Raw genomic sequence first — 24,921 nt, forward strand, 5'->3', positions numbered from 1 at the left:
GAGAGAGGAGGGGGATAGGAAGGGAGGAGGATAGGAAAGGAGGGAGAGGGAGGGAGGGAGGGAGAGAGAGAGAGAGAGAGAGAGAGAGAGAGAGAGAGAGAGAGAGAGAGAGAGAGAGAGAGAGAGAGAGAGAGAGAGAGAGAGAGAGAGAGAGGGGGGGGGGGAGACACGAAGGGGGGAAAGGGAGAAAGGGGGTGAGGAAGAGGAAGAGGGAGAAGGATACGATAGAGAGAGAGAGAGAGAGAGAACCGTAACTTAAAGTCAACAACTTTGCCTGGAGCAAATGAAGTTACGTAATTAGACGACACTATGAGACTAGAATAATTACAATTATAGTTTAAACAAGCAAATGAAAATACTACAGAGGCATTATCATAAGTACAATACAGTACATGCAATTAAACACAAAATGGGGCCATCACTGATACAAAAATCCTGAATACATTGTAAAGCCTTGTTACACAGAGTCCGAAATCACGGTAAAATCATGAAATGTAATTAAATAAAATGAGATAGTTCGCACTTCGAAGCTTGGTCCGACCTCGGATTTCGAGTCTTCGAGGCAACGAGCAGATCATGACGTGGGTTACCTGTTTGCTAAGGTATGGAGAGGAAATTAGCAAGGTATGTTTTGTTTCATTATATCACCGCTTGATGTCTAGTACAAGCATAATTTACGGGTTGCTGAACAGGCTTGGTCGTGTTTGAATTTTTTTTAAGAAGAATCCTGTTCCAGATGATATTTGTAGGCTATCTAGGCTTATATAATAGTGATTTTATTATTACATATCCACACATTCTATTTAATCAAGCGGCATTTAAATGTGATTCTAGTGTGCGTTCAGTAGCATTTAATGAAATTATTCTAGTATGCGTGCTTGGAGGGTGTCTGAAAAAAGGATAAACCCCCTTAATGATAATTATGGTTGTTGTCAGTTGAAGTTGATTAAGGGTAGGATCTGGAATTGTCCTCGCATTGAAATACCCACAATATACATTTTCTTCCAGGTATAAAGAAGTATAAAAACCACGTCGTAACCATGAGTGAAAGTGAAGGAAGGAGCATACTCAGGGTCATGTCCTTTTTGGCATTAGCCGGTGTGGCCAATGGAATGCTAGGGCTCCACTCACACATGCACTGGCTCGTTGATTTGGTAAGCTGAACTCCTTTGGATTATTTTTGATATTGTAGAAATAAACCTTTGCAATTAGGATATGCTAACATTAACTGGTAAACTATATTAATGGTGATATATAGACAGTCATCTTGCTTTCCAATAGAAGTTATTGTTCGTACAGTCGTGCTAGCATAATTTTGAATACTTGAGCGTAATTGCTATTTCAAAAGGCACATTAGAGATTTATCTACGCTGGTCGCATACTACAAAAGCTGTTCTCAACCTAATGCTGGTAAAAATCTTCCTGCCATTAGAGTTCACGAGATTCAATGGTTTCTGCTTCCACCTTTGCTTCAAGTGAGGAAGGGGAACTAAGACATTTACTATTCTCAGATTTATTATATTTGCTTGTGGTGATTGATTCTACCTAAGCCTCTTCCATTCATCTCTTTGTAATGCTCTGCCATGTGATCACTAGCTCGTGACTCGGACCTCCATCTCATCCTTGGTACACCCTGTCTTTCCTGTCTCCTTCCTTTGATCGAGACAAAAGATTTCTCGATGGCTCTTGTTGTTGCCTCCCTCGTCGCCATCTATGTTTTTTTTTTTCGCACATTGAATGCACATTCTGTTCTCATAACCTCATTTTGGGATTATTCGTAACATTGCCATCAGTCTCAAACCTCTGGGCTAGTGGTTCTTAACCATTTTAGAGTCACGGACCCCTTTAAAAATCTGATGAAAGCTATGGTCCCAGAAATATTCACATAAACACACTTTTGCATAGTTTTCTCGTACATATGTGATGTACACAAAGTATCGTTAAACTTTAAAGTAAACAATCTAAAAAACAACAGTGTGACCCACCCACGAACCCAATGAAACTCGTCCATGGACCCAAGGTTAAGATCCCTTACTCTAGGCTCTCATTATTCTCAAAGTTTAGGCCATGTCCCAGGCACTATTGCACATTTTACTGTTGACTATTTTATTCTTGTTTTAAATTGTGCATTTAATTATCACTCAAAATATATTCTTAATATCCTTTTCCAACAGTCTCTTTCCATCCTCCTCTGGTTGGCTGTTACTAGGTCCAAATACTTGCTTAATTGCTCCAGTTCTCTTTTATGCACAGTTTGAGTGTGACATTTACCTGCCTTATAGTTCTCCCGTATCTGTTATGTATATGTATCAATTGTTACACTTTTTCTGTGACTTCTTTCTCACTTCTAACTGTTCGCACTCCTATTCTGTCTATTGTTATTCAACTTCTAAAGTTATCCCTCTTCTGAGCCTAATGTTACTCCTATTCGGTGCCTTTTGTTATTCTCCTTTTGGATTTGTTGTTCCTCAGTTTTTGTATATTTTCCATTTGCCTATAGTTACTCTCTGTATTTATTTTCCTCCTCTTCTGTGTTTATTGTCAATCTCTGTTTATTGTTCCTCCATTTCTGTGTTTATTGTCACACTGTGTCTACATTTACAACATTTTTATGCCCGTTGTTACCCCTCTTTTGAGAATGACTTTACTTCCCTCCTGTACATGTTAATACCTCTAATGTTTCAATGGCTTTTGTTAACACCCCTTCTTTAACTGTTGTCACTTCCCTTCTGTGTCTTTTGCTATTCTTCCTCTGTGCTCCCTTTCCTGTTGTTACTCCCCCTTATGTTGTTCCTCTTCTTTTCCTTTCGTTATTTCTTATCTGTGCCTGTTGTATCTATTTTCTGCCTCGTGTTACTCCTCCTCTGTTGGCATCCCTCCCCTGAATTCATCCTGTTCTTGTTACCCCTCGCTTGTGGCAGTTTTTATTCCTCTTCAGTGTCTCTCACTTCTCTCCTAGTGCTAGTTATTACTATTCTTTTGTTCCCGTCATTGCTCCCATTTTCTGTACATTTGCTTAATCCTCATTTGTACCTCTATTGCGGTTCCTCTCCCTATCTCAATGCAGTACCTGCTCTTATTCCTTTATTTATGCGTGTTGCTGTACCTCTTCTGTGCATTCTTCTTCTCTACCGCGATGCAAAGCGAACTACCTCCAGCTTGCTTGCTTGCTTGAGATTTGCGAAGTTCTGGCTTCGCCCGGGCCTTTCACTTATGGCCCGGCCTGTGTCAGCTTTTTATGGCTGTCTCATTTGTTGGTCTGACACTCGGTGCTTACCGTGGCGGTGGGATTGCCAGCAGGCGCTCCTGTAGCCGAGGTGTAAGCATCTCGCATAATCTCTTTACCAGCACGACGGCTGTGTTCTGTGGGGTTTGTCTTAGGAATTGCGTGTGCACGCAATTCTCCAAGTAATGTACCAGTGTGGCGTTCGGCTCGCCGCAATGCATGCAACACCTCTCTTCACGTTCTATGGTTTGTATAATCTGCCATGCACAGTGGTAACCTAGGCGCATTCTGTGCAGAATGACTTCGGTACCTCTGTTGTTTATTTCAGAGAGTGCCAGTGGTTCATAGCCTGTGGCATCTGAGTACCAGCTGGCCGAGGGGGAATATCTCGTTTCCTCTCTGTGAAGCTGCAAGAGGAAGGAGTTGGCCGTCACCGTACACTTCCTCCTAAGTAATTTTCGGCTCTGATGTATTATCATGGGATTAGGGGGCATACCCCGGCCGATTTCGGCTAATCTGTCAGCAAGCTCATTGCCTCTGATCCCTATATGGCTGGGAACCCAGTTTATGATAATTCTTCTACCCTGAGCAAGAATCCTCTGTGCTAGTGTGCGGATGGTTGTCAGGAGGTAGATGTTGTCAGTGGGTGAGCGCTGCTGAAGACAGTCGACGGCTCCTTTGGAGTCTGTGTGTATGACCACGTGTCCTTCCCTCACGGACGCGTGGCTCAGTGCTCCCATGATAGCAACTGCCTCTGCCTGTAGCGAGGAGCGTTGTCTGTTACCCTCATGGATATTGTGGCATCCCTTGCTGCGAAGCCGGCGCCTGCAGTGTGGGTCAAGGGATCGACCGATCCATCCGCGTAATATGTTCTGCTCCCCGGAGGGGTGATGGTTGCAATGACCCTCTGGGTTTCTGCCTTTAGGCTAGGCGTACAATATTCATTCTTTTGCTTGCCAGTCTCATGACCGAGAACTCTATCGAGGTTTGTGCCCACGGCGGAGCTTCGACAAAGTCAGGTGTGTGGAGTCCATGCCCTTGGCCAGTAGCGGTTCTTTGAGCTGATGGCGTATTAGCACCCTGGCTGTGTGAGACAGCCAGGAGTTGTTTGCAAACAGCTCGTTATCTTGTTCTAGGCGTCTGACTATTTTGTGTCTTAGGCTTGTGTTCCTGGGAGCCTGGATGACCTTTGATAAGAATTGTGCTGCCGTTAGATCAATTCATGAGGCCAAGGGGAGAAGGTTTGTCTCCACTAGGAGGTTGAGGACCTTCGCCCACCTTGGGGCACCCAGAATGACCCTGGTGGCTTCGTTTTGGACTGTCTCCAATCGGTCTTTATATTTTCTCTTAATGCCAATCAGAGCGAGGGAGGCATAGTCTACAATGGGCCTGACAGCATGTACATAGAATGATCTTAGTACTCTGTGTCTGGCCCCTATGCGTCTTCCACTCATTGCTCTCATGACAGACAGTCTTGCCTTTGTTCGGTCAAGCAGGTACTGGACCTCCTGGCGGAAGGAGAGGGTCCGGTCTATCCTTACCCCAAGGTAGAGGTAGTCATGAACCCACTCCAAGTCCATTCCCTGGATTTTCAGACTTGTGCCTTGAACTCTCTGTCTCAGAGCCATGGCTTTGGATTTGGCTGCAGAGATCTTTAGTCCTGTCCTGCAACACTCCTCGGATACCAAGTCCAGACAACGCTGGGCTTTGTTTAGGCAGTGTGGTCCAGTGGAGATGATAGCAAGATCATCTGCATAGGAGATGATCTTGCACCCCACTGGGAGGTTTATGATGAGGATACAGGACATTAGTGTGTTAAAAAGGGCTGGACTGAGAACCCCACCCTGTGGCGTTCCATTTTCTAGTAGCATTTGCTGCGATAGGTGACCTTGGAATTTGACTCTGGCTGTTCTATTCCTAAAGTAGTCACCTATCCTCTGATTCCTTTTTGGATCAGGCTCTCCTGAATGGCAAGAGGACTTGCCAATTCGAAAGCCTTCTCCAGGTCAAGGAATACTACCACAGATGTGCCCGTGTTTATTGTGCTCAAGAGCGTGGCTATGCTGTGCGCTGTGCTCATGCCCCTGGTGAACCCGTGGAGGTGTTCGTGTGGGGGTCCCATTTTCCATTGGAGCCGGTTCAGTACCATCCTCTCGGCAGTCTTGGCCAGACAGCTGAGGACAGAGATGGGGCGGTACCTCCAGCTCTTACGCTGTTCGCCATGAAGTGCCTCGCGAAACGTTTTGTCAGGTGGACCGTTCACTTGGTTTTGCCGCGCAACGCACGGTGCGCTTTGCCCAAGTGAATGCAGGTTTTGTTCTCTGTTGCTCTCATTCCAACCATCCCTCATAAGCACATATAATGCAGGATTAACTGATGACTCATGTTGCTGTACAACTCCTTCACTTTATTCTGAAACTGTTGTTTTTTTGAAACTGTTATTTTGGGTATTGTTTCGTATATTCAGCTTCCATTTCCTTCACGTGCGTGAAGTGGGTGCTTCACGCGCATGGTGATGTGAAGCGATGGTGTGGTAGCCTAGATAGTGTTATGTGCCTGCATGCCTTCTCGCTTGCAGCTTCCACCCCTGGCTAGCCCAGTGCAAAAAAGGGAGCAGCTTTTGCATAAGTCTCCCCTGCCAGGTCACAGCCTCTCCATCATCAAGACTTCTGCAGTGCCTCCTCATGGCCACCCATGGGTAACTGGGTACCTTGCGGTCCCAGGCTAAATCTGTGGGGGATCTCGGAGCAGCAGGAGGCCCCAGAGGTACGGAGTTATGGCCCACCAGCGTGTGGACACACTCTGTCTTCGTACCAACTCCTGCCCCCTAGCCACCCTGGGGTAATGGGGCGGCTCGGGGGAGGTGGGCCTTGCCAGTCCTCCAGTCCAGAATTGACCCTCTGGCAACATCTCGGATAAATGGAAATGCTGGGGGGAAGGGTGTTGTCCCTCCCACCCAGCAAGTAAGGCGGGCTGTGGGTCCCGCTGGGAGGGCAAATGTCGGGGTGCAGGATTGGAGCGAGAGTTACTTGTCCCGCCTGCGCCCCGGCAGGCGCCAACCCACCATGAAGCTTGTGGGGGAAAGCCCTTGGGAACCCCACAGGTGGATAGGCGGTCCCACAGCCTGCCGACCCCCTTTATGTGGGGCTGTGTTGGCGGGGGCGGCAGAGGTGGCGTGCACCCGGAGTGACCACCCGAGGCTTAATCTCAGGCATGCTTTCCGGGTAGGCGCTTGGAACATCCGGTCCTTGCGGCAGGATGAGCGGTTATCTCTGCTATCGCGGGACTGGGAGTTGAGGTGGCTGCCCTCGCAGAGGTGAGAAGACCTGGTAGCGGTACGATCAGTGTGGGTGGTTACACCTACTACTGGTCAAGGCGCAGCGATGGTCACCACCTCCAGGGTGTAGCCATAGCCATCTCCAGTCGACTTCAGCCTGCGGTAGTCGAGGTGACACCGGTTGATGAGCGTATCATGGCATTGAGACTGAAGCATGCTTTTGGCTTCTTGTCTCTTATTGCTGTATACGCTCCTACCGATGTATATAAAATTGATGTGAAAGAGGCGTTCTACGCCAAACTCGCATCTGTGGCAGATGATTGCCCCCGGCGAGACATTCGCATTGTTCTGGGCGACTTCAATGCGGTATCCGGCTGTGACCGAGCTGGCTACGAGATGTCTGTCGGCCCCCATGGCTCGGGAGCTGATCCCAGCAGCAAGAATAGCCTCCTCTTTGCTAGGTCCCAGAAAATGAGGATCTCTGGCTCCTGGTACCAGCTCTCCAACCCACATCGCTGGACTTGGTACAGCGATACGGGTAATGTGGCCAAGGAGATCGACCACATTCTTGTCAGCACGCGATGGAGGATCCTCCAGAACTGCAGGGTTTACCGGAGTGCCGAGTTCTGTGGCACCGACCATAGGCTGCTTGTGGCTACCCTGCGGGTCCACTTCAAAACTCCCCGTCCCTCCAGTGGCCACCCTAAGGTGTTTCACTTGGACAGACTAAGGGAGGAGGAGTGTGCCCGTGGGTTCGCCACGGCAGTCTCTGACCGATTCACAGAAACCAGCAACCTGACGGACCCAGTTGCTCTGTGGGAGTCCTTCAAGCGCGTAACACTCGAAGCAGCTCAGGAGTCCATTGGCGTACGCCCAAGGACAAGCAGAATACCATCTCCCTGGAGACATTAGAGGCCACTGAAGCGTGTCGCAAGGCTCGGCTGAATGGGAATCAAGCCTTGCGTCGTTCCATGGTGCGTAGGGCCCGGACACTGCTGAGAAGGGACAAGGAACAGTCCATCAGGAATCTTGCTGAGGAGGTCGAAGGCCATTTCTTGGTAAATGACCTTCGCCCTGCCTACCAAGCCCTGAGAAAACTGAACCCTAAGCCCTCCTCACAGATGACTGCAGTCCGATCAGCGGATGGACGGATCATCTCAGATCATGTTGGGGTTCGTGAACGTTGGGCTGAGTATTTTGAACAGTTGTACCAGGTGGACCCTCCAAGAGTTAGCTTGGATGCAAGCGATGTCGCAGTGCCTGTGCCAGACCCACCCATCAGCGAGGAACCTCCTACCCTAACAGAGGTTAGGCTGGCGATTTCCAAGCTGAAGAGTGGGAAAGCTGCAGGCATATGTGATATCCCTGCTGAACTGCTAAAGGCTGGGGGTGAACCTATGGCTCGGGGGCCTGCATACAGTCCTGACTGCCATTTGGCACTCTGGTACCATTCCCCCTGACCTGCTGAGGGGCATGGCCATCCCTCTCTGGAAGGGGAAAGGGGATCGATGGGACTGTAGCAACTACCGTGGCATTACACTGCTCAGCATACCAGGCAAGGTTCTCGCCCACATTCTTCTGAAACGGATCTGCAACCACCTACTGAGGCACCAGAGACCGGAGCAGTCTGGATTTACTCCTGGCAAGTCCACAATAGACCGTATACTAGCGCTTCGAGTAATTGTGGAACGCCGTCGTGAGTTTGGTCGTGGGTTGCTCGCAGCCTACATCGACCTCAAGAAGGCGTTTCACTCGGTGCATCGGGAATCGGTATGGGAGATCCTGAGGCTCAGGGGAATTCCGACACAGATTATTGGCCTGATAGCAAGCCTCTATACTGGTACTGAAAGTGCTGTAAAGTGTGGTGGGGGTATGTCGAACTTCTTCCCTGTTAATTCAGGGGTGAGGCAAGGCTGTGTCCTTGCACCCACACTTTTCAACACTTGTATGGACTGGATAATGGGCAGAGCTACTAGCCAAAGTCAGTGCGGAGCAACACTAGGCAATATTAAGGTCTCGGACCTTGACTTTGCCGACGATGTTGCCATCCTATCTGAGTCCTTGGAGTCACTTGTGGCGGCTCTTGATGCATTTAGCCTCTAGGCCTAGAGGTCTCCTGGACCAAGACCAAGATTCAGGACTTTGGGGGCCTGTTAGGGGAACCCATTCAGTCGATCCATGCTTGCGGCGAGGACGTTGAAGTCACAAAGTTTTACATACCTTGGTAGCGTAGTCCATATCTCTGGGTTGTCAGACCAGGAAGTCAGTAGACGGATTGGTCTGGCAACAGGAGCCATGAACTCAATCAACAAGAGCATTTGGAGATGTCGGTACCTATGCAGAAGGACCAAGCTGCGTGTCTTCAAGGCATTGATACTTCCAGGTTTGCTCTATGGAAGTGAAACCTGGACGCTATCCAGCGCCTTGGAGTCTCGCCTTGATGCCTTTTGTAACAAGTTCCTTCGCCGGATCATGGGGTACAGTTGGCAGGACCACGTGTCCAACCGGCGGTTACACCGTGAGACTGGCATGGGACCTGTTACTTGCATAATCCGGGATCGCCAACTCAGGCTATATGGCCACCTAGCTCGCCTCCCTATGGACGACCCTGCCCATCAGGTTGTCTCTCTGCGAGACAATCCTGGGTGGAGGAGACCTGTGGGACGTCCTAGGAGATCATGGCTTGGGCAGCTCGACAAGACCTGTCGCGAGGAATTAGAGATGGGCCGTGTGCCTGCCTGGAGACTCGCCTCGAGGGATCCTCGTGGCTGGAAGCGAAGGGTGGATGCGGCCATGTGCCCCCGTCGGCGTTAGCCCCTAGATGATGATGATGGTGATGATTTCCTTCAAGTATTACTTTTTTTGTTGCCTCCAAATGAATATGGCCTCCATTGTTCCCTTACGTATAAATCCATACTATATTTACCCAGTTTTTACGTCTTGCTGTATCATTCAGTATTATCTGTAATATATTGGAAAATATAACTTTCATATCCCATTACATTTTCTTTCTATTTGTAATTAGTAATAGTTAAATACAATGGTTCTACCACAATTTTATAGTTGTCTTGCATCTGACAGATTTCTCCTTAATATGTTCATCTATATTGGTTTATTGTTTTTTTTACTAGTATTCCGTACAGTTCTTTTATTTTTCTGACATTCCTTCTTATTGTTCTTAATCGTTTCGTCATACATTTTCCACAGAGAAGAACAATCATAATTAGTTCTTGGATATCAATTTGTCCTTGTATTCATGAGTCTAGTACATTAAAAAATAAGACGATTGTAGATTTAGCTTTTGCTTCTCCTTAGCTAGATTTACCATACCTCTACGTTATATTTCCTTTGTTTCTGGTTTTACTAGATTTCACTATGTTGCTTATCGCAGTTCTGTGTCTTATGTTAATCTTCCATCATGTTTATCCTGCAAGATATCGAAAAGCGGTGAAAATCAACTGCGTTTGGTCCTCCGGTTCAAAATTAGTTCAATAGCTTTACTTCATGTGTGCGGATTCACTGATTGAATACGTTTTCACACACACACACACACACACACACACACACACACACACACACATATATATATATATAATATATATATATATATATATATATATATATATATATATATATATATATATATATATATATCGCTTTGTATATTTTGATTTTCAGTATCGTGTAATGCGTTCGGTTTTGTTTTCCATTTGTGTTCAGTGTATTAGAGATAGATGAATATTTAAATAAATTTAGAGCAATCACGCGGACTGAAGGAAAAATGGAGGTGGGACGACGCCTTTCGTAGGTCAAGAAACGCGCCATTGTCGAGTGTTTCGAATTTACGCTCGGTATTGGGCCTTCTCTGTTCTTGAACTTTCTATGTCCAGGAAGCTTGTTTAAATACATTATCGTTAAATGTTATATCTAGATGACGTATTCTCCATGCGTTACATTATATTTTTGTTTTGACTTGCGTCCGTTTACTACTAACCCTAATCGCATTTGTTCAAAGGCCTTCACCCCTCTTGTTGCGTGCCAAATAGCAATATTTCGTATTGTAATTTATAATTTTTTTTTACGTTTTTAATCCTCGTGCTGCAGCAGCATGTTTCAAACGGTTCATACTTCCCCACAGATGGAGTCCATCATTGACAACCCACTAGCGACTGCCGGGGATGTGGACAGCTACGTGAACGAGCTCCGTGGCCTGGCAGACGTGCAGATCGCAAAGCATTTCTCAGCCTCGGCCCAGCGATATAAGAGAGGTAGGTGTGTTGTAGCTGAACGTTCGTTGTAGATCCTGATTTGTGTGATGAGGCTGCTTGTTCTCTGTAGATCCTGATTTGTATGATGTATCTGTGCGTTCTGTGTAGGTTCCGTCTTAAACTTCAATGCAAAACTGTGCTCAAAGCAAATTTGACGGATGTGCGTACTACATCGTAACTTCAGACTTGACTTTTAATTCGACGCTGACATTCCTCTCTTTCAGACCTAGATATGACGTCGGCCAACGTGACGGGAATAAAGGATTTTGCATTCAACATGTCGAATCCTTCAGCGTTCAATTCCTCTCGGTTCGATGGCGTCACGGCTTCACAAATATTCCGAACCCAAGACAAAGACTACTGGTTGTTAGGTTATTCCGGGTAAAAAGTTCGGTTCGGGTGTCCATTGTTAAGAAGATACGAACGTATGTTTTTCATGTTTGTATTATTCTTGGATCCCCATCCTTACAGTAACGCGTCGCAAGTGTTAATGGAGAGAACAAGAACTGGAAATGTCCTTTCACTCGTGGCAGAATTCACATTGTCTGTGGTGTATGCAAAGCTGGATAGGATGTCGGTCAGTAAGGGTAACGCCCAAACGGATTTTTTTGCCAGCCATTTTCCTTATGTTTGACAACAGTTTGGCTACTTGTATAGCTCCATATTAAGGCTAAACGGGATTGGTCATATGAGCAAAATTGTAGTGTAAAAATCATAAACTGTCATGCAATTATTTGATATAATGATGATTATAATGATAATAACACACGCCATTATTCCTATCTTGCAGTGTGCCACAACGAACGGAACAGCCTGGATCGTTATGGGTTCAACACAGAACAACCTGCTGTCCATCGTTTCCGTGAATCTCACCTCAGGGGCTGTGAAGAAGACGCAGGTCCTCACATGCGGGGCTGTTGTGGGGGCGCTGCACATGTTCGAAGTCAGAGGGCGTGTTTACTTGGTGCTTGGGGCTAACGGCATGGTGAATGACGTACCCGCGGAATCTAGGTTTGTAGGTGTTTGTTTCATTGCAAAAGTTATCGGTGTTCTAAATATAAGCCTGGTCACGTGTATACACGTACCGCGTGCGGACCCGTCTCGCCGGAAACGTCTGTACACGCCGGGGACGCGTGTGAACGTTATTTCTGTATGGCTTTATGAATGACTGATTTTGAGTTAGTTTGTATGTATACAGGTCTTTATATTGATAATTATATATATATATACATATATACATATATATACATATATATACTTATATATACATATATATACATATATATATATATATACATATATATATATATATATATATATATATATATATATATATAAAATATATATTATATAAATATATATACATATATATATATATTATATATATATATATATATATATATAATATATATATATATATATATATATATATATATATATATATATATATATATATATATATATATATATATATATTATATATATCATATATATATATATATATATATATATATATATATATATATATATATATATATACATATCCGCCAGGAGGGTTCCTGGCGGAACCCTCCTGAGGATCCCCAGCAGGCATACATGCCAGTCGACACCCCCTTCCGGAGGTTTCGGAGATATGCGCTCTGCTGGAGGAACGACCGGCGCAGGAAGGAGATGGAAGGGTCATGTGCTCCACCTGTGGCACTTCCCTTTGTCCGACGCCGTGTTTTCAGGCATATCATGCCTGAAAACACGTATGTGTATATTATTGTAAATAGTTTCCTCTGTAAATATAATATTTTTGGCATTTTTCGAAAAAAAAATAAAATTCGACTTACCACTGCTTTTCTGTGCTCTTGCCAAAACAAAATATTGACTTTACACACTCACATCGGTTAAACACTCCTAAAATGGAGTATATACTACAGTATGAGACAATAAAATCCTTCATATGACATATTATATGGCTACAGTAAGTCTGCAAACTTTCACATGTTTCTAAAGTGAAAAAACGGAGGTTGCGGTTGTACGCAAACCAGCCGCCCGAGCGCGCTGAAACTTCGGTGGGGTGGTGAGACGGGTAGTGCGAGTTGAGCGCGCGCCCGGGCGGGAGAGCCAGCCGCAGAGCTGTTTTCCGAACCGTCGACATTGGGTTAAGGCTCGGTGACACTGTTTTTATACGCATTTCTCTGTGGAAACGGTTTAAAAGTTCTGTCCTGTTGCTTAAAAGTGGTGGCGAGGTGATCCTACAGTAGCCATAGTTATAACAGCCATTTGACTTATACAGTGCAACATCTTGTATTGATCAACTTAATGTGGCAGTTCTACATGAAAGTCGTTAACTTAACCTCGTTAGGCGGAGCAAGGCTTTTTTAACCAGTCCTTTATTTTCAGACTTTACAAGCTGTTGGGTCAGCATTTCGACCACGATGATCACGTCCGCTTCGAAACGAGCATGGTTCGTGACGTCACTGGGTTTCGCTACAGAGAACGAAAGTATTACCTTGTTCTCGGGTCGGTCCATTCTGTAAGTTATGTACTTTCAAATACCTTTTTTTGCACACCCTTTTCGGGGAATCGATTCAACAAACTACTAAAATAACTGCCCATTCAGGAAGGTACACGGGTGTACGAGTTCGACATCCAGTCAGAAGAAGTGAAGTTAGTCCAGTTGTTGCATGGATCGGCGGTATATGGTCTGCTACACTATGAAGAAAAGCAAGAGTTGCAGCATTACATCGTAATGCTGAGTACAGCAACGTCGCCAAAGATATATCGGTGGCTGAGTGAGTGGCAAAACTTGATTATGAATTCTTGGTCTCCATCAAAAGTTTTACTAAAACAGGGATTCAGTTTGAAAATGATGTAGACGCCTTTAATCTGGATGTCTATCAGCAAAATAAGTATCCAGTAAACATTGTTGTTAGTTTTCTTAATCTATTCTTTACATATCCAATCAGACAACCACCTCCTGTTGTGGCAGATGTTACCCGCAGATTCTACGATTCAAGAAGGCGGCAGTGTTCAAGCCATTTCTTTAAGTTTTGTAGAAAGTGTTCTCGTCCTTACCAATGGCGTGAGTATTCTTGCAGGGGAGTAAGTGTAAATATTTTCATTGCCTCATAAGGGAAGTTGAAGATTACTTTGTAAATCTTTATTTTCCGTATATGAATATTCACAGGGCAAGATCACAATGTACAGGGATGACAAGCATGCACGGATGGTCCCCACGTTCGACACTGAAGTCGCCTGCTCTGCCATCGGTGACCTGTCTATCATAAAAGTAAATGAGGAATATGTGATGGTTTTTATTTGCAAGAACCTTTCGGGCGGCACAACGATGATGTTTCGATCTGTTATGGTGGAACAGATAGAGCTAGGTAACATAAAGAGCAACACTCAGTTCGTTTTGTATTCTCTTAACTTGTGTGTCCATATGATACTGGGTAATAAGCCACTCTTCATACTCAAATATTTATTTTTGCTTTAGAAAAAGGAATTCCAGAAATCATTCACGACTGCATCCAGGAAGTGAAGAAAGGACTCGAGGACAGAAGACCAATCATATCGGATTTTAAGGACATCCTAGCAAACAATCGACTATTGACTACAGACACTACGCAGGCAAGTTCCTCTATTGAACCCATCCGTTTTTGTTCAGCTAATTAGTTCCTAATATCCTATTGTGCTGTGCTGTGTGGTGCATTGGTAGCGACCTTGTCTAGCAATCTTTCTGACCTATGTTCAAATCTCGCCGTCAGTGGGTGGTAACCCCGGCCATTCCTTGCACACAGGGATAATTTAGAAGCAAAATGAAACACAGTATGTCACACCAAGAATATCCATTGTAACAAATGGAATCAATCTAATTATTAATTACTGTTTCCTTGTTTCACATTTTTAGATGTGGACAGGACCTGTATCGTTCCTCGGAGGACTGACTGTGAACGGCACGACTTCGATCCTTCACACAGTCCATATTACGAAGGAAGACGCAAAACCGAACCAGGAAACTTTCGACGAATTTGTCTCTGAAGCTTTACATCTGAAGGTAAGTCTTCGCTCGTTCGCGTGTTTTATTTCATGCAAATGGGGACATAACATGATTATTCCCCTCCACTAGGATGAAGTGAAAGCACTACATTCAAACACGTCGGAAATCCTGTATCACACGAAGGACCAAGTTATCAAAGGTCCCGTAACGGCCCACTCGATCACTGCCCATCTCTTCGAATCGAATTCATCAAAGATAACACAAGTGGGCTCATTATCTTGTATTTGTCATATTATTATTATCTTATATTTATCGTATTAACTGCAACTTAATTTTCTTTTGTATTTAGTTATCAATGCCAAAGGGGAGGGATATTATTTAACTTTTCCCGTATATTCTAGTTGAATGGCGTGCCGCTACTGGGCATCAAAGACATATACTTCATAGATGGGCAGGACCAGAATGCGAGTTCCACCTTCTTCCACACAATGAAGGTCGAAGAATTTGTCACGAGAGGCCCGTCGTCCTCATCCACCGTCAATGGCCTCTTTACAAATCGTTAGTGTTTTGTAATTTTCCGTAAACCATTTTAGCATTTCAGATGTACTGATGTGCTCACTTTTAAGGTGGTTGTATTTAGATAAAAGAACGTATGGTAAATTCTTGGTGCATATAATTCGTAGGGGTACTTGTATTACTATAGTATTAACGACACTTTTCACAGAGTATATGCGCAAGAGTTTGATTTCACAAGTAGTGTCAGGGCGACACACGTACATGAACCTGGTGACAGGGAACATCTGTGGTTTGGGTGGCGTAGGCTCACCACTGATGGTCAATGCAATAAACACCTCATCTATAGTTATGAGAGGCAGTAACGTTACGTTTGCTGATAAAAAGACATTCCAGAGCTTCACTGTTCGGCATTTGAACATATCGCTGATTAATGATGTAAGTAATTGTTTTCATCTCTGTATTTAGTATTTTCTTTAATTCGGAAAGTGCGAGTTGAAAGTTACTCCTATTTCTGTAGGTTAATCTCTCAAGTTTGGCCGATAGACTTGTTTACAAAAACCTCTACAAGACCCATGTTTTGGCTGGAAACTATACTCTGGACGTTGTAAGGGTATCGGGCAATGTTGACGTGGCAACAATCAACAACGTGGACATGATGGAACTCTACCAGTCTGTCGTAAAGTCCTCAGGGGATTTCGCATTATCAGGTAAGAGATGCTTAGTTTATGTTGCTAGAAGGTAGATTTATTCATTTTACAAATGGAATAACCTGAGAAGAATAACTAATCGGTATGTTCTATATTCACAGGCGACATAATATACCAAACGGACCTCCGTGTTTCGGGAAGCGCCAATACCCCGAAAGTAAATGGTATTGAATGGGAAGACATTGTGTGTGTTCCCTTCAGTGACGTTATAACTGGTCACTATCACTTTACAAACGCTACTGTGAAAACGGCCATCATCAGTAATGACATCAATGGAATCGACATTAGTAAAGATGCTGTACTCCTTGATACTGATCAAGATATCCAAGGTATATCACAGGTTGATGTTGAGGCGAAGTAATTTAGATCTCATTCCAAAATTCTGGTAGAAAATACGGTTTTTGGTAAATACATATTTGCTTTTAATAGCATACTAAGGTTTGGATTATTAGATCAGTCAATTCCATGTGATGAATAGATTTAGTATTATCCTAGTCTCATCCTGATTAAGCGTCCAACACATCCTGCAGCTCGCATTACGTTCCTTGACGACGTATCTGTGACGAGCAGTGAAGGAGTATTAATGACACCAGCCGCCACCATCAACTCTATTGACCCACGGGATTTGATACGCGATTCCATGGGTACTCTTGTTATAGAGACTGGTTTTAACTTCACATCTCCTCTCTTGGTAAGAAAGGAATAGGAAAAAAACGACGGTATGTGGTGGGAAATATGTCGGCAAAGGTGCTAAACCTTCCTGAATGTGGAATCTGTTTAGATTTAGGACCTTGTACGATTCTAGAAGATTTGAAGTTTGTTATCAACAGATCTTGAAAATAACGACAAATTTTTGTATTATTGGTTGAAGGAGATAAGAAAAACAAACGGTTGAGATTTATAGAACATGGACTATACACCATAATATAGTTTTGTAATTCCCACGGAATAATTTAACACTAAAAACAAATGCACAACTGGATTTAGACAAACAATATTATGAAGATTCAGACCAACAGCTAAATCGATTAAATCAGTTACATTCCATGTGTATTATAGTATTTATCCATATATTACCATGGTTATGTAGTCTGACTATGGAGATATAGTACAGGAAGTATGTAAAGTAATTCATGGGTAACCATTAAAGACTACACGCCCCTCCGTACCATTTTATATGCAGCTGCACTAACATCTGTATATATCCCAACGAAGCTGTGCAACATGTATAGGATGGTTGCACTTCCTGTGTCCGTAACACTTGTGCACAGCGAGCAATACAAAGCCAACTGAGGAAAATGTGTATAGATATAAGGAAGTATGCAACATTCATATATTTATCGTATGTAGCCATCAGCTTAAGTGGGTACCGTCTATAGGTTTTATGATATATATGATATTAATGGTATCCATAATTAAAATATTATACAGAATGACCCACGTAATATGGTGTTATCATTGAAAAGGTCATTTTGTTTTACGTACTGTTACATTGTCTCAATATTCAGAAGCGGATTGCATTACAGGTGTCAGGCAACGTGACCGTGCAGATGATTAATGGGTTGCTGATGGATGGCATTGAGAACCGCTTTTGGAGGAAGCGTTTGGATCAGCAGGTCCCTTCGTCTCCGACCATTGACTCAGTCGTTTTCAAGTGAGACTTTTCTGCATTAAGTTTGCAAATTGTAATTATATTTAAAGAATAAAATCCAAGACTTATTTATTATTTCATTTATTTATTATTTTCAGAGGTCCTGTCACTGGTGAGAGTATCAATGGCCATCAAATGGAAGATTATCTAAATGTGATGGACCAGCAGATGATCAACGGGACATACGTGTTTCAGGTTGAAGATCCGCTTTTTGGAAGCTGAATCTCGTCGTGCAAAAGGAATATATATGATAAGTCATAGTATTTTGTCCCTTTTTTTACATTATACTGTGAATCTATTGCAGGCATTAGTGACAGTTGATGGTAATCTCGGTTTTCTCGAAGGTGGCACTGTGGATGGGGTAGACGTCTCTGCACTGAAAGATAACGTAGTTCATTTACAGGGAGATCAGATCATAGATGGGCTGACGGTAAGAATGACTAAAGACTGTATTTATTCAAAGATAATTACCCATAGTTTCTCAAAAAAGGTTTATAAATATCGGTCAGTGTGTCTTTAGGAATGCGTTTTTTATATTTTTTTTTCAGACCATTTCCAAGCTGAGAATTGATCATGATTTGAAAGTCAGTGGGAAACTCAATGGATGGAATGTGGCGTCAGATCTGATGAGGCTCGATGAATCGTTCCCACACATTGGTAAATTTCTGCAGAGAGATATATAATCACCCTTAAACTAATGAATTCTTGAGAAAAATGCTTGAATATATTTTACCGAAGTAGGGAATCACACGAGGGTAATGAACTTGCTCAGATTTTACCGTCCTCATTGTCCAGGCAATCTGACTTTCACGAACAAAACGACAGCCACTTCCGTCAAGATGACGAACTCGGACTTACTTGTGAAGAGCCTTAACGGAATGGTCGTGGAGGACGCGGCTGCTGACATAGTGTTGTCGAATGAGGATGCCACCATTAACGGGTCATTGATGTTCAAGGGGAACGTCTTGGGTGAGGATTTTTTGATGTCACATTTTTCTCTCATACTTTCGTAAAGGTACAGAGACTGTATATCTGGTATGCTGGCCTTTGACCACAATGTTTTACGTTAAGAAAAATATTGTGTAACTTCGATACTCTGATAACGACAGCCAATCATATTGACGTGAATGGCACAATTGATGGGGTTGACCTGGAAGACCTTGCCAGACGCAGCCTCAAGAAGGTTTCTGGAAAACGTCAATTGCTGACAGCGAGTATCATAGTCGATGGAGGGGTTTCCTTTATGTCTTCTTTGGAGTTACAAATAGTTAATAAGAAGCCGTGGACAGACCACCTGATGAAGGTAAGCAGTTGTACTTACTCTTAATAAAGCTCAGAGCATCTATTTGGCCAAATGATGCAGAAAAAATCGAAATTTGTGGTATGATACAGGACAGTTTAAGTAAGAATTCTCTCCAGTAAATTTTTGATAAATTTCCTCTTACGTGTAAGTTAGACTGAATATATCCTGTGCGAATGGTTAGTTTAAACCTCACAGAAATGCATTCCTCTATGTATCCTGTGAAATCCACGCATGACTCTTTTCCAAATGCCCTACGAATAACAATGAATAGTTAGGTCTGTTATCATCACGTCTAGTTGGTATGGTATTGACCTCACATATTCTTACACGTAAAGGTTTACGTCATCGATTGTTTTGCAGGTTATACCACTGACCTATGACGGAGTTATCAGTGGCAAGAAGACGTTCGAAAAAAACGTCTCTATTCTAGGCGATTTCAACCCGACTGTCCTTAATGGAATTAACATGTCTCGCCTCGTCTCCAGGATCCTTACTACCAATACTGAACAGACAATTAGCAGCCAGTATTTTTTTGAAGGCGATATCCAAGCGAGTGAGTGTAATTTCTTGAAAAAATGCACTGTTTTTGTAAGCCATTGTGAATACGCGACTAAGATGAACAGAACTTACATTTACTGAAAGTTGTGTTATACTGATAAGCTGAAGTTAATACTGAAAGTGAGGTGGTGTAAATAAAGTGGTGTTGGTATAGTTAATTGGTTTTAAATGTTATTTTTGTTATTTATTTATTTAATATTATTATTATTTATTATTATTATTATTTTTGTTATGTGATCAGTTCGTCATTATTCATTAATCTAGAGTTTGGATGAAAGTGAACAAAATCATATACCTATTACAATTCAAGTACTTTTATAAACCCTTGGCAAGTTTCAAGTGCGATTTGAACTCTGGGTTCCGTATGTGTTCATTCTCTATTTCCTCCAAACTTTCGCCAGGGAATGTGAACGCGCCGAGGATAGATGGCGTGGATGTCGGGGCACTGGCGCTAGTGGACGAGGACGGGGGCGTGCCTCTGGATCTCCTCTTTAGAGAGCACGTCGCTTTCTTGGACAGTGTGACATCCACGACTGGTTTTCTTGATGACTGCCATATCCTCGGGGTTTGTGTTTGTCTGAGTCAGTTTTTGACTCTGGTGCAATCTTGATGTACGAAAAAGAGAGAAAGAATGAAAGAGAAAAAAATGTATGTGCACGTGTGTGCGTGCGTGCGTGCGCGCGCGTGCGTATGTGTATGTGTATGTGTATGTGTGTGTGTGTGTGTGTGTAAAGTAAAAAATCCTGTTACTGAAGGTCATTTCGATAAGATAGGGAAAGATAAAACGTATTTTATTTGTATGGTTAAGGATTATGTAATCATGATTTTTCAGTATGCTTTCATACCAAAGCTATATTTTGGACAGATGGGGAGTCACGATTTTATATATTTTTTTTGAGTAACTTCAACACGCATATGTATTTATTGGACAGTTTTAACACAACTTCATATGTGTATATTTGTATATTATCGGTATTTTTGGGGGGTGAGCCGATTATGATTTTACAACCAATTTTTATTCTTTTGTATATAATTTCTCATGATTTTAAACACATTATTGACAACTTTCGACAATCCCTTCACGAATTTGTATTTTTCTTGAACAGCTAAATAGCTTAGTCATCTATTTCGGCCCAAATCGCACCCTTGAGCTCAACGGAACGACGACCCTGACTGGGTTGCAAGTGATAAGGGATGTCGTCGCGAAGGGCAACGTCACTGCAGGACCCAAAGCCATGGACGTCTTCTATTTCCTGGAAACTTTAGTTGGAATTCACGGAGCACAGGACATAAGCGGTTGAGTTTTCCTGCTCATTTAAAAAAAAAAATTGTTAATGAATTTATTATTATTATCATTATTATTTTATTTGCTTATTTTTTCCATGGGGGGGGGTGCTTTTGCTTTGTTTGTCTCTCTTGTGTATGTGTGATTGGCAGGCTGTAGGCGAAGTGGGTATGGTTTTTACTGTAGGAGCTTTCTGTGAGATAACACCTCCCCCCCCCAACAAATAATAACAATAATATAATTTGGAAAGGACTGGATGAGGAAATCTTTGAATGTACACTTCTTTCAAAATGCTTGTGCCCACGGCAGGAAAAACCGTATTCACAAACGACATGTGGATGTCCAACTTCAGCGGCTCCATTTTGAATGGAATCGACATAACCGAACTCTACACCACAACTGTTTTAAGCAATCGGGATGAGGTAATTTTATCCATAATCTTTACATGATCTCATGGAAGCCTTCATTTGTGTCAATATTTTTAAATTTTCGCTCTTTTTTCAGATTATTAACTGTGACGTCAAGTTCAACAGGAATTTAAAGGTCAACAAAACCGTCGTAACTTCTGATCTCTCTGGTTTAGATGAAGATGGTATTCTGATCGATAATTTGAACGTGACGGAGGTGAGCGAAAAGGCTGTGTTGACGAGTGGAGGTCTTTATCATATTTTCGGCAGAAAGACGTTTTCCAACTTAACTGCTACTGCATTAAGTGTAGAAGGTGAAAAGTTGCAATTTGTGTTTAATTTTTTTTTCTCCTTGCTCATTTGTTCAACAGTTGTTGCGTTATTATGGACTAAAAGTGATTATTACCTGCAGACGTGGAATAAGTAAGTGGATCATTTGTATACTTGTTTTACAGATTCAATAGGGAATGTGCCAGTCGAAAATTTTGTGGTGGTCTCCCGGCATGACAGACCTATAAGAAACCTTGTATTTAATGCACCCATCACCATTACCGATCTTCAGGTTAGTTCATCTTTCATATCATTATTATAGGTTATATAATATATTGTATGTTATATCTTTCATAATAACAATGCTAAATATTTTTTCCCCGTGTAGGTAAATGGACTTATAGATGGAGTGAATTTGGAAAACTTGCTTGCAAGCCGGATCACCCTCAGTGACAATGGAACCATCTCAAGATCACTGGCATTTGAAGCTGTGAAAGTAGAAGGTGTGATGTTAATGCGTGTTGTCATTACGTATGTGCACTGTTTCAAGTTAGTTTATAATCACAAAGTTGATTTTAATAATTGCAAAGAGACAGAATTAGTTTTCAGCGGGGCTCATAGGAACCTAGAATAAAAAGCTTTAGAATTGGATTGCATTGCATATGTTTTTACCGGCTGTTATGTCGGACTAATTAATTTGCCCTTCAGGTGACCTAACGGTGAACAAAATCAACGATATTTATCTTTCAAATATTGTGCTAAAATCCGGAAGAGAACAGCAAGACATACTTGGTCGAAAAACTTTGAATGGAGGTCTGGTTGTCAATGGAAGTATGGGAGGCACAGAGATCAATGGGATCGACATACTCGAACTAAATCGACTGGTTGTCCGAAAGGATCGGAACGCAACATTGGGAAATGCTATGGTTAGTAAAATAATTTTTAAAAAGTTTAGATTTTGATGCTAAAAATGTAGGATGTTTACAAACTCTAGATTTATTATTATTTGTATCTCAGACATCTGGATAAAAAATTGAGAATCGATCTGAATACTGATGCAAAAAGATATGACCTTTACAGTAATGTAACTCCATTTTTTTTTTTATCTCGGATATCTGGTCAGTAAAATAATTGAAAACTCGTTTCAATATTGGCACAAAAAGTATGAAGTTTACACCAATCTGACGCCCTTTCTTTTGTTTTATCTCAAACAGACATTCAGGAAACCCATAGAAGCCAAAGTATCAATTGGGGTACTAGGAGCGGTCAATGGCTTCAAACTTTCTGATCTGGAATACGATATGTCTGCTCTTGGGCAGCAAGTTGTGAACCAGAGTGCCAAACTTCAGGATTTGTACATGCAACTTGCAAACGCTCACACTGATAACTTACAACTCTCTTGCGGTAAGTAAGGCCTCTTAAGATTTTGTGTTATCCTAGAAACGTATTTTAGATGGTAATAGACTGATACGCAAACAATTTTCAAAGACTTGAAAACTGTGTCATTCTTTGGACATAATAAGTTTTTATGTACGTGTCCTGTAAAGAGATCGTGAAAGAAGCCAAAACAAATCCCAACTTGTGAGAGCCACGTAGGCTGACCCAAAACTTTTTCTAGTAACCAATGTGGGAACTTTGATAACTGCTAGATATCTGTAGTAAATACAAATAATGACACCAAATGGACAGTCTAGAAAGTATGAATGAGATGTAATGACTTCAAGATGTATGATTAATGTGTTCCAGTTAAATCCTCATATGAAAATCATACATCCTGAAAGTTACAAAACATATTGTAGCCTGTGCCCTTCATTAACCCTTCTGTGTCCTCCTCCTCCATGGAGATTTATGAACCTTTCAATAGTGTGTGGAGTCTATATCATGTTTCATAAATAACTTAAATTTGCTTCCAACCTCATAGATGTCCAGCTTAATGTACCTGTACCGGAAGTTAGAATTTTTGGGGTGATGGCATTCTTCTTGATGGTTACCCATTATGGTGCTGAAACCCCACTCCATTTCACCATGAAAAGCTTTGTCGTACTTTGTTGCATCGTACTCATGGTTTTATTAGTATCATCTGACCAGGAATGTTGGTTTGCAGTAATACCAGGAACTTTCAAAGGGAATTCATCTTTAGTTTTTGTGGCACCCAGTGACGTTTGTCTCCAATCCTTGTTAAAGGCTATTCTTTTACAATAAAGTGACCAAAATATATATATATATATATATATATATATATATATATATATATATATATATATATATATATATATATATTATGCCCAGTGAATATGTATACATATTCGTCTTTCTACAGACATACTGATATAACACTAGTGTTTGGACGAAAAGCAACAACATAGGGATTAATCTTTGGCCTATGACTCTTAGCATTTCAATTTTCCCAGGCCTTTATCAAACGATGGCATTTGGGGAAGAACTCGTAAATATGGAAGTAAAAATCGCTGGAAAAATGACATTTGGTCTCCTGGGAGAAAACCTTCCCGTCTTGGCTTTAAGAAATTGTCATCTTCATTGCAATTGCAGCATGGAAACTGCAATTTACAAAGTAAGACTGGATACCGTAGTTAATTGTTATCCATTCTTCTAAATTTAGTTTTACATCCACCGAAAATTATATTCTTTCTGCAGGTAGGTGAACATGGAGGCTTGCAGCTTGACATTGTAGTCAAAGACAGAGCACTGTTTCTCTTCCAAACTGATGGTTATAGTGGAACGCAGCTTGTTTACCAGTAGGTGACATCTGTTGAATTTCATATACTTTCTAAATATTTATTTTGGTGATAAAACTTTCATGTCTGGCTTTTTGGATGGCTTGGATTATCTCGTTGCAGATGTACGAATCAAGGTGGAACAAGCATCTTTAGCTTTCTGGGTAAAGACACAAAAATTCTTTCAGCTCCCTCTCTGGGTTTTATATCTAACGTCAAATCATTTACTGTGGAACAAGATGGAATCAACAAGACCTATATAGTAACTACAGGAACAGATCTAACATGTGAGTGGTCCACTGGAAGTCTCTGTAGTTTGAAGAAATGATGGTAAATGTTCTAAATTGCCTTTTTTTCTGCAGATATGAGTTATGGCATTGTAAGTTCCGTAATTAATGTTTTGAGACTAGACGAGAATCAACTTACTAGGGTATGGTCAACCCATACTAGGGCCAAGATCTCTTCACTGGACATCGCAAAAGTAACTATTCCAATGGATAATGTAAACTTTATTTTCGTTTATTTTATTTTATTGAGTGTTACTCTATTTTTGTAATTTCTTGGGTAATAATAGCATTTTTACAGATTTTTGGAGTGTGGTGCATGTTGGTAGCGAATATTGCGCAGGTTGATGATAAAATCGACCCATACACAGCACCTACGCATTTGTACAAATGGAACAAAGACGAGGTACAGTTAAACGTCAGGTTTGGTTAGATATAAAAGA

General features: G+C 42.1%; 1 protein-coding gene across 2 annotated transcripts in view; it reads left to right on the plus strand.

Moving 5' to 3' along the window:
• Window positions 1-541: 541 nt before the first annotated feature.
• LOC119599054 overlaps window positions 542-24,921 on the plus strand; it is a 25,375-nt gene continuing 995 nt past the window's right edge. The window contains exons 1-38 of one of the 2 annotated variants that reach the window (XM_037948838.1): window positions 542-624; window positions 1,009-1,154; window positions 10,642-10,771; window positions 10,996-11,152; window positions 11,243-11,348; window positions 11,562-11,782; window positions 13,163-13,295; window positions 13,383-13,554; window positions 13,729-13,844; window positions 13,950-14,148; window positions 14,259-14,392; window positions 14,673-14,819; window positions 14,892-15,026; window positions 15,164-15,320; window positions 15,487-15,713; window positions 15,796-15,985; window positions 16,087-16,314; window positions 16,516-16,676; window positions 17,512-17,639; window positions 17,735-17,831; window positions 17,941-18,066; window positions 18,185-18,293; window positions 18,432-18,605; window positions 18,746-18,939; window positions 19,300-19,492; window positions 19,899-20,062; window positions 20,604-20,793; window positions 21,092-21,204; window positions 21,287-21,503; window positions 21,645-21,751; window positions 21,848-21,962; window positions 22,168-22,385; window positions 22,674-22,863; window positions 23,871-24,031; window positions 24,115-24,215; window positions 24,318-24,481; window positions 24,557-24,675; window positions 24,780-24,884. In XM_037948838.1, the coding sequence (XP_037804766.1) occupies window positions 1,041-1,154; window positions 10,642-10,771; window positions 10,996-11,152; window positions 11,243-11,348; window positions 11,562-11,782; window positions 13,163-13,295; window positions 13,383-13,554; window positions 13,729-13,844; window positions 13,950-14,148; window positions 14,259-14,392; window positions 14,673-14,819; window positions 14,892-15,026; window positions 15,164-15,320; window positions 15,487-15,713; window positions 15,796-15,985; window positions 16,087-16,314; window positions 16,516-16,676; window positions 17,512-17,639; window positions 17,735-17,831; window positions 17,941-18,066; window positions 18,185-18,293; window positions 18,432-18,605; window positions 18,746-18,939; window positions 19,300-19,492; window positions 19,899-20,062; window positions 20,604-20,793; window positions 21,092-21,204; window positions 21,287-21,503; window positions 21,645-21,751; window positions 21,848-21,962; window positions 22,168-22,385; window positions 22,674-22,863; window positions 23,871-24,031; window positions 24,115-24,215; window positions 24,318-24,481; window positions 24,557-24,675; window positions 24,780-24,884 (5,712 nt within the window). In that variant the 5' untranslated portion in view covers window positions 542-624; window positions 1,009-1,040. Of the gene's footprint in view, window positions 625-676; window positions 746-1,008; window positions 1,155-10,641; window positions 10,772-10,995; window positions 11,153-11,242; window positions 11,349-11,561; window positions 11,783-13,162; window positions 13,296-13,382; window positions 13,555-13,728; window positions 13,845-13,949; window positions 14,149-14,258; window positions 14,393-14,672; window positions 14,820-14,891; window positions 15,027-15,163; window positions 15,321-15,486; window positions 15,714-15,795; window positions 15,986-16,086; window positions 16,315-16,515; window positions 16,677-17,511; window positions 17,640-17,734; window positions 17,832-17,940; window positions 18,067-18,184; window positions 18,294-18,431; window positions 18,606-18,745; window positions 18,940-19,299; window positions 19,493-19,898; window positions 20,063-20,603; window positions 20,794-21,091; window positions 21,205-21,286; window positions 21,504-21,644; window positions 21,752-21,847; window positions 21,963-22,167; window positions 22,386-22,673; window positions 22,864-23,870; window positions 24,032-24,114; window positions 24,216-24,317; window positions 24,482-24,556; window positions 24,676-24,779; window positions 24,885-24,921 lie in introns of those variants that run through there. The other variant, XM_037948903.1, reaches the window with a different exon arrangement.

Source organism: Penaeus monodon, chromosome 1, assembly GCF_015228065.2.
Source record: "Penaeus monodon isolate SGIC_2016 chromosome 1, NSTDA_Pmon_1, whole genome shotgun sequence".
Lineage (NCBI taxonomy): Eukaryota > Metazoa > Arthropoda > Malacostraca > Decapoda > Penaeidae > Penaeus > Penaeus monodon.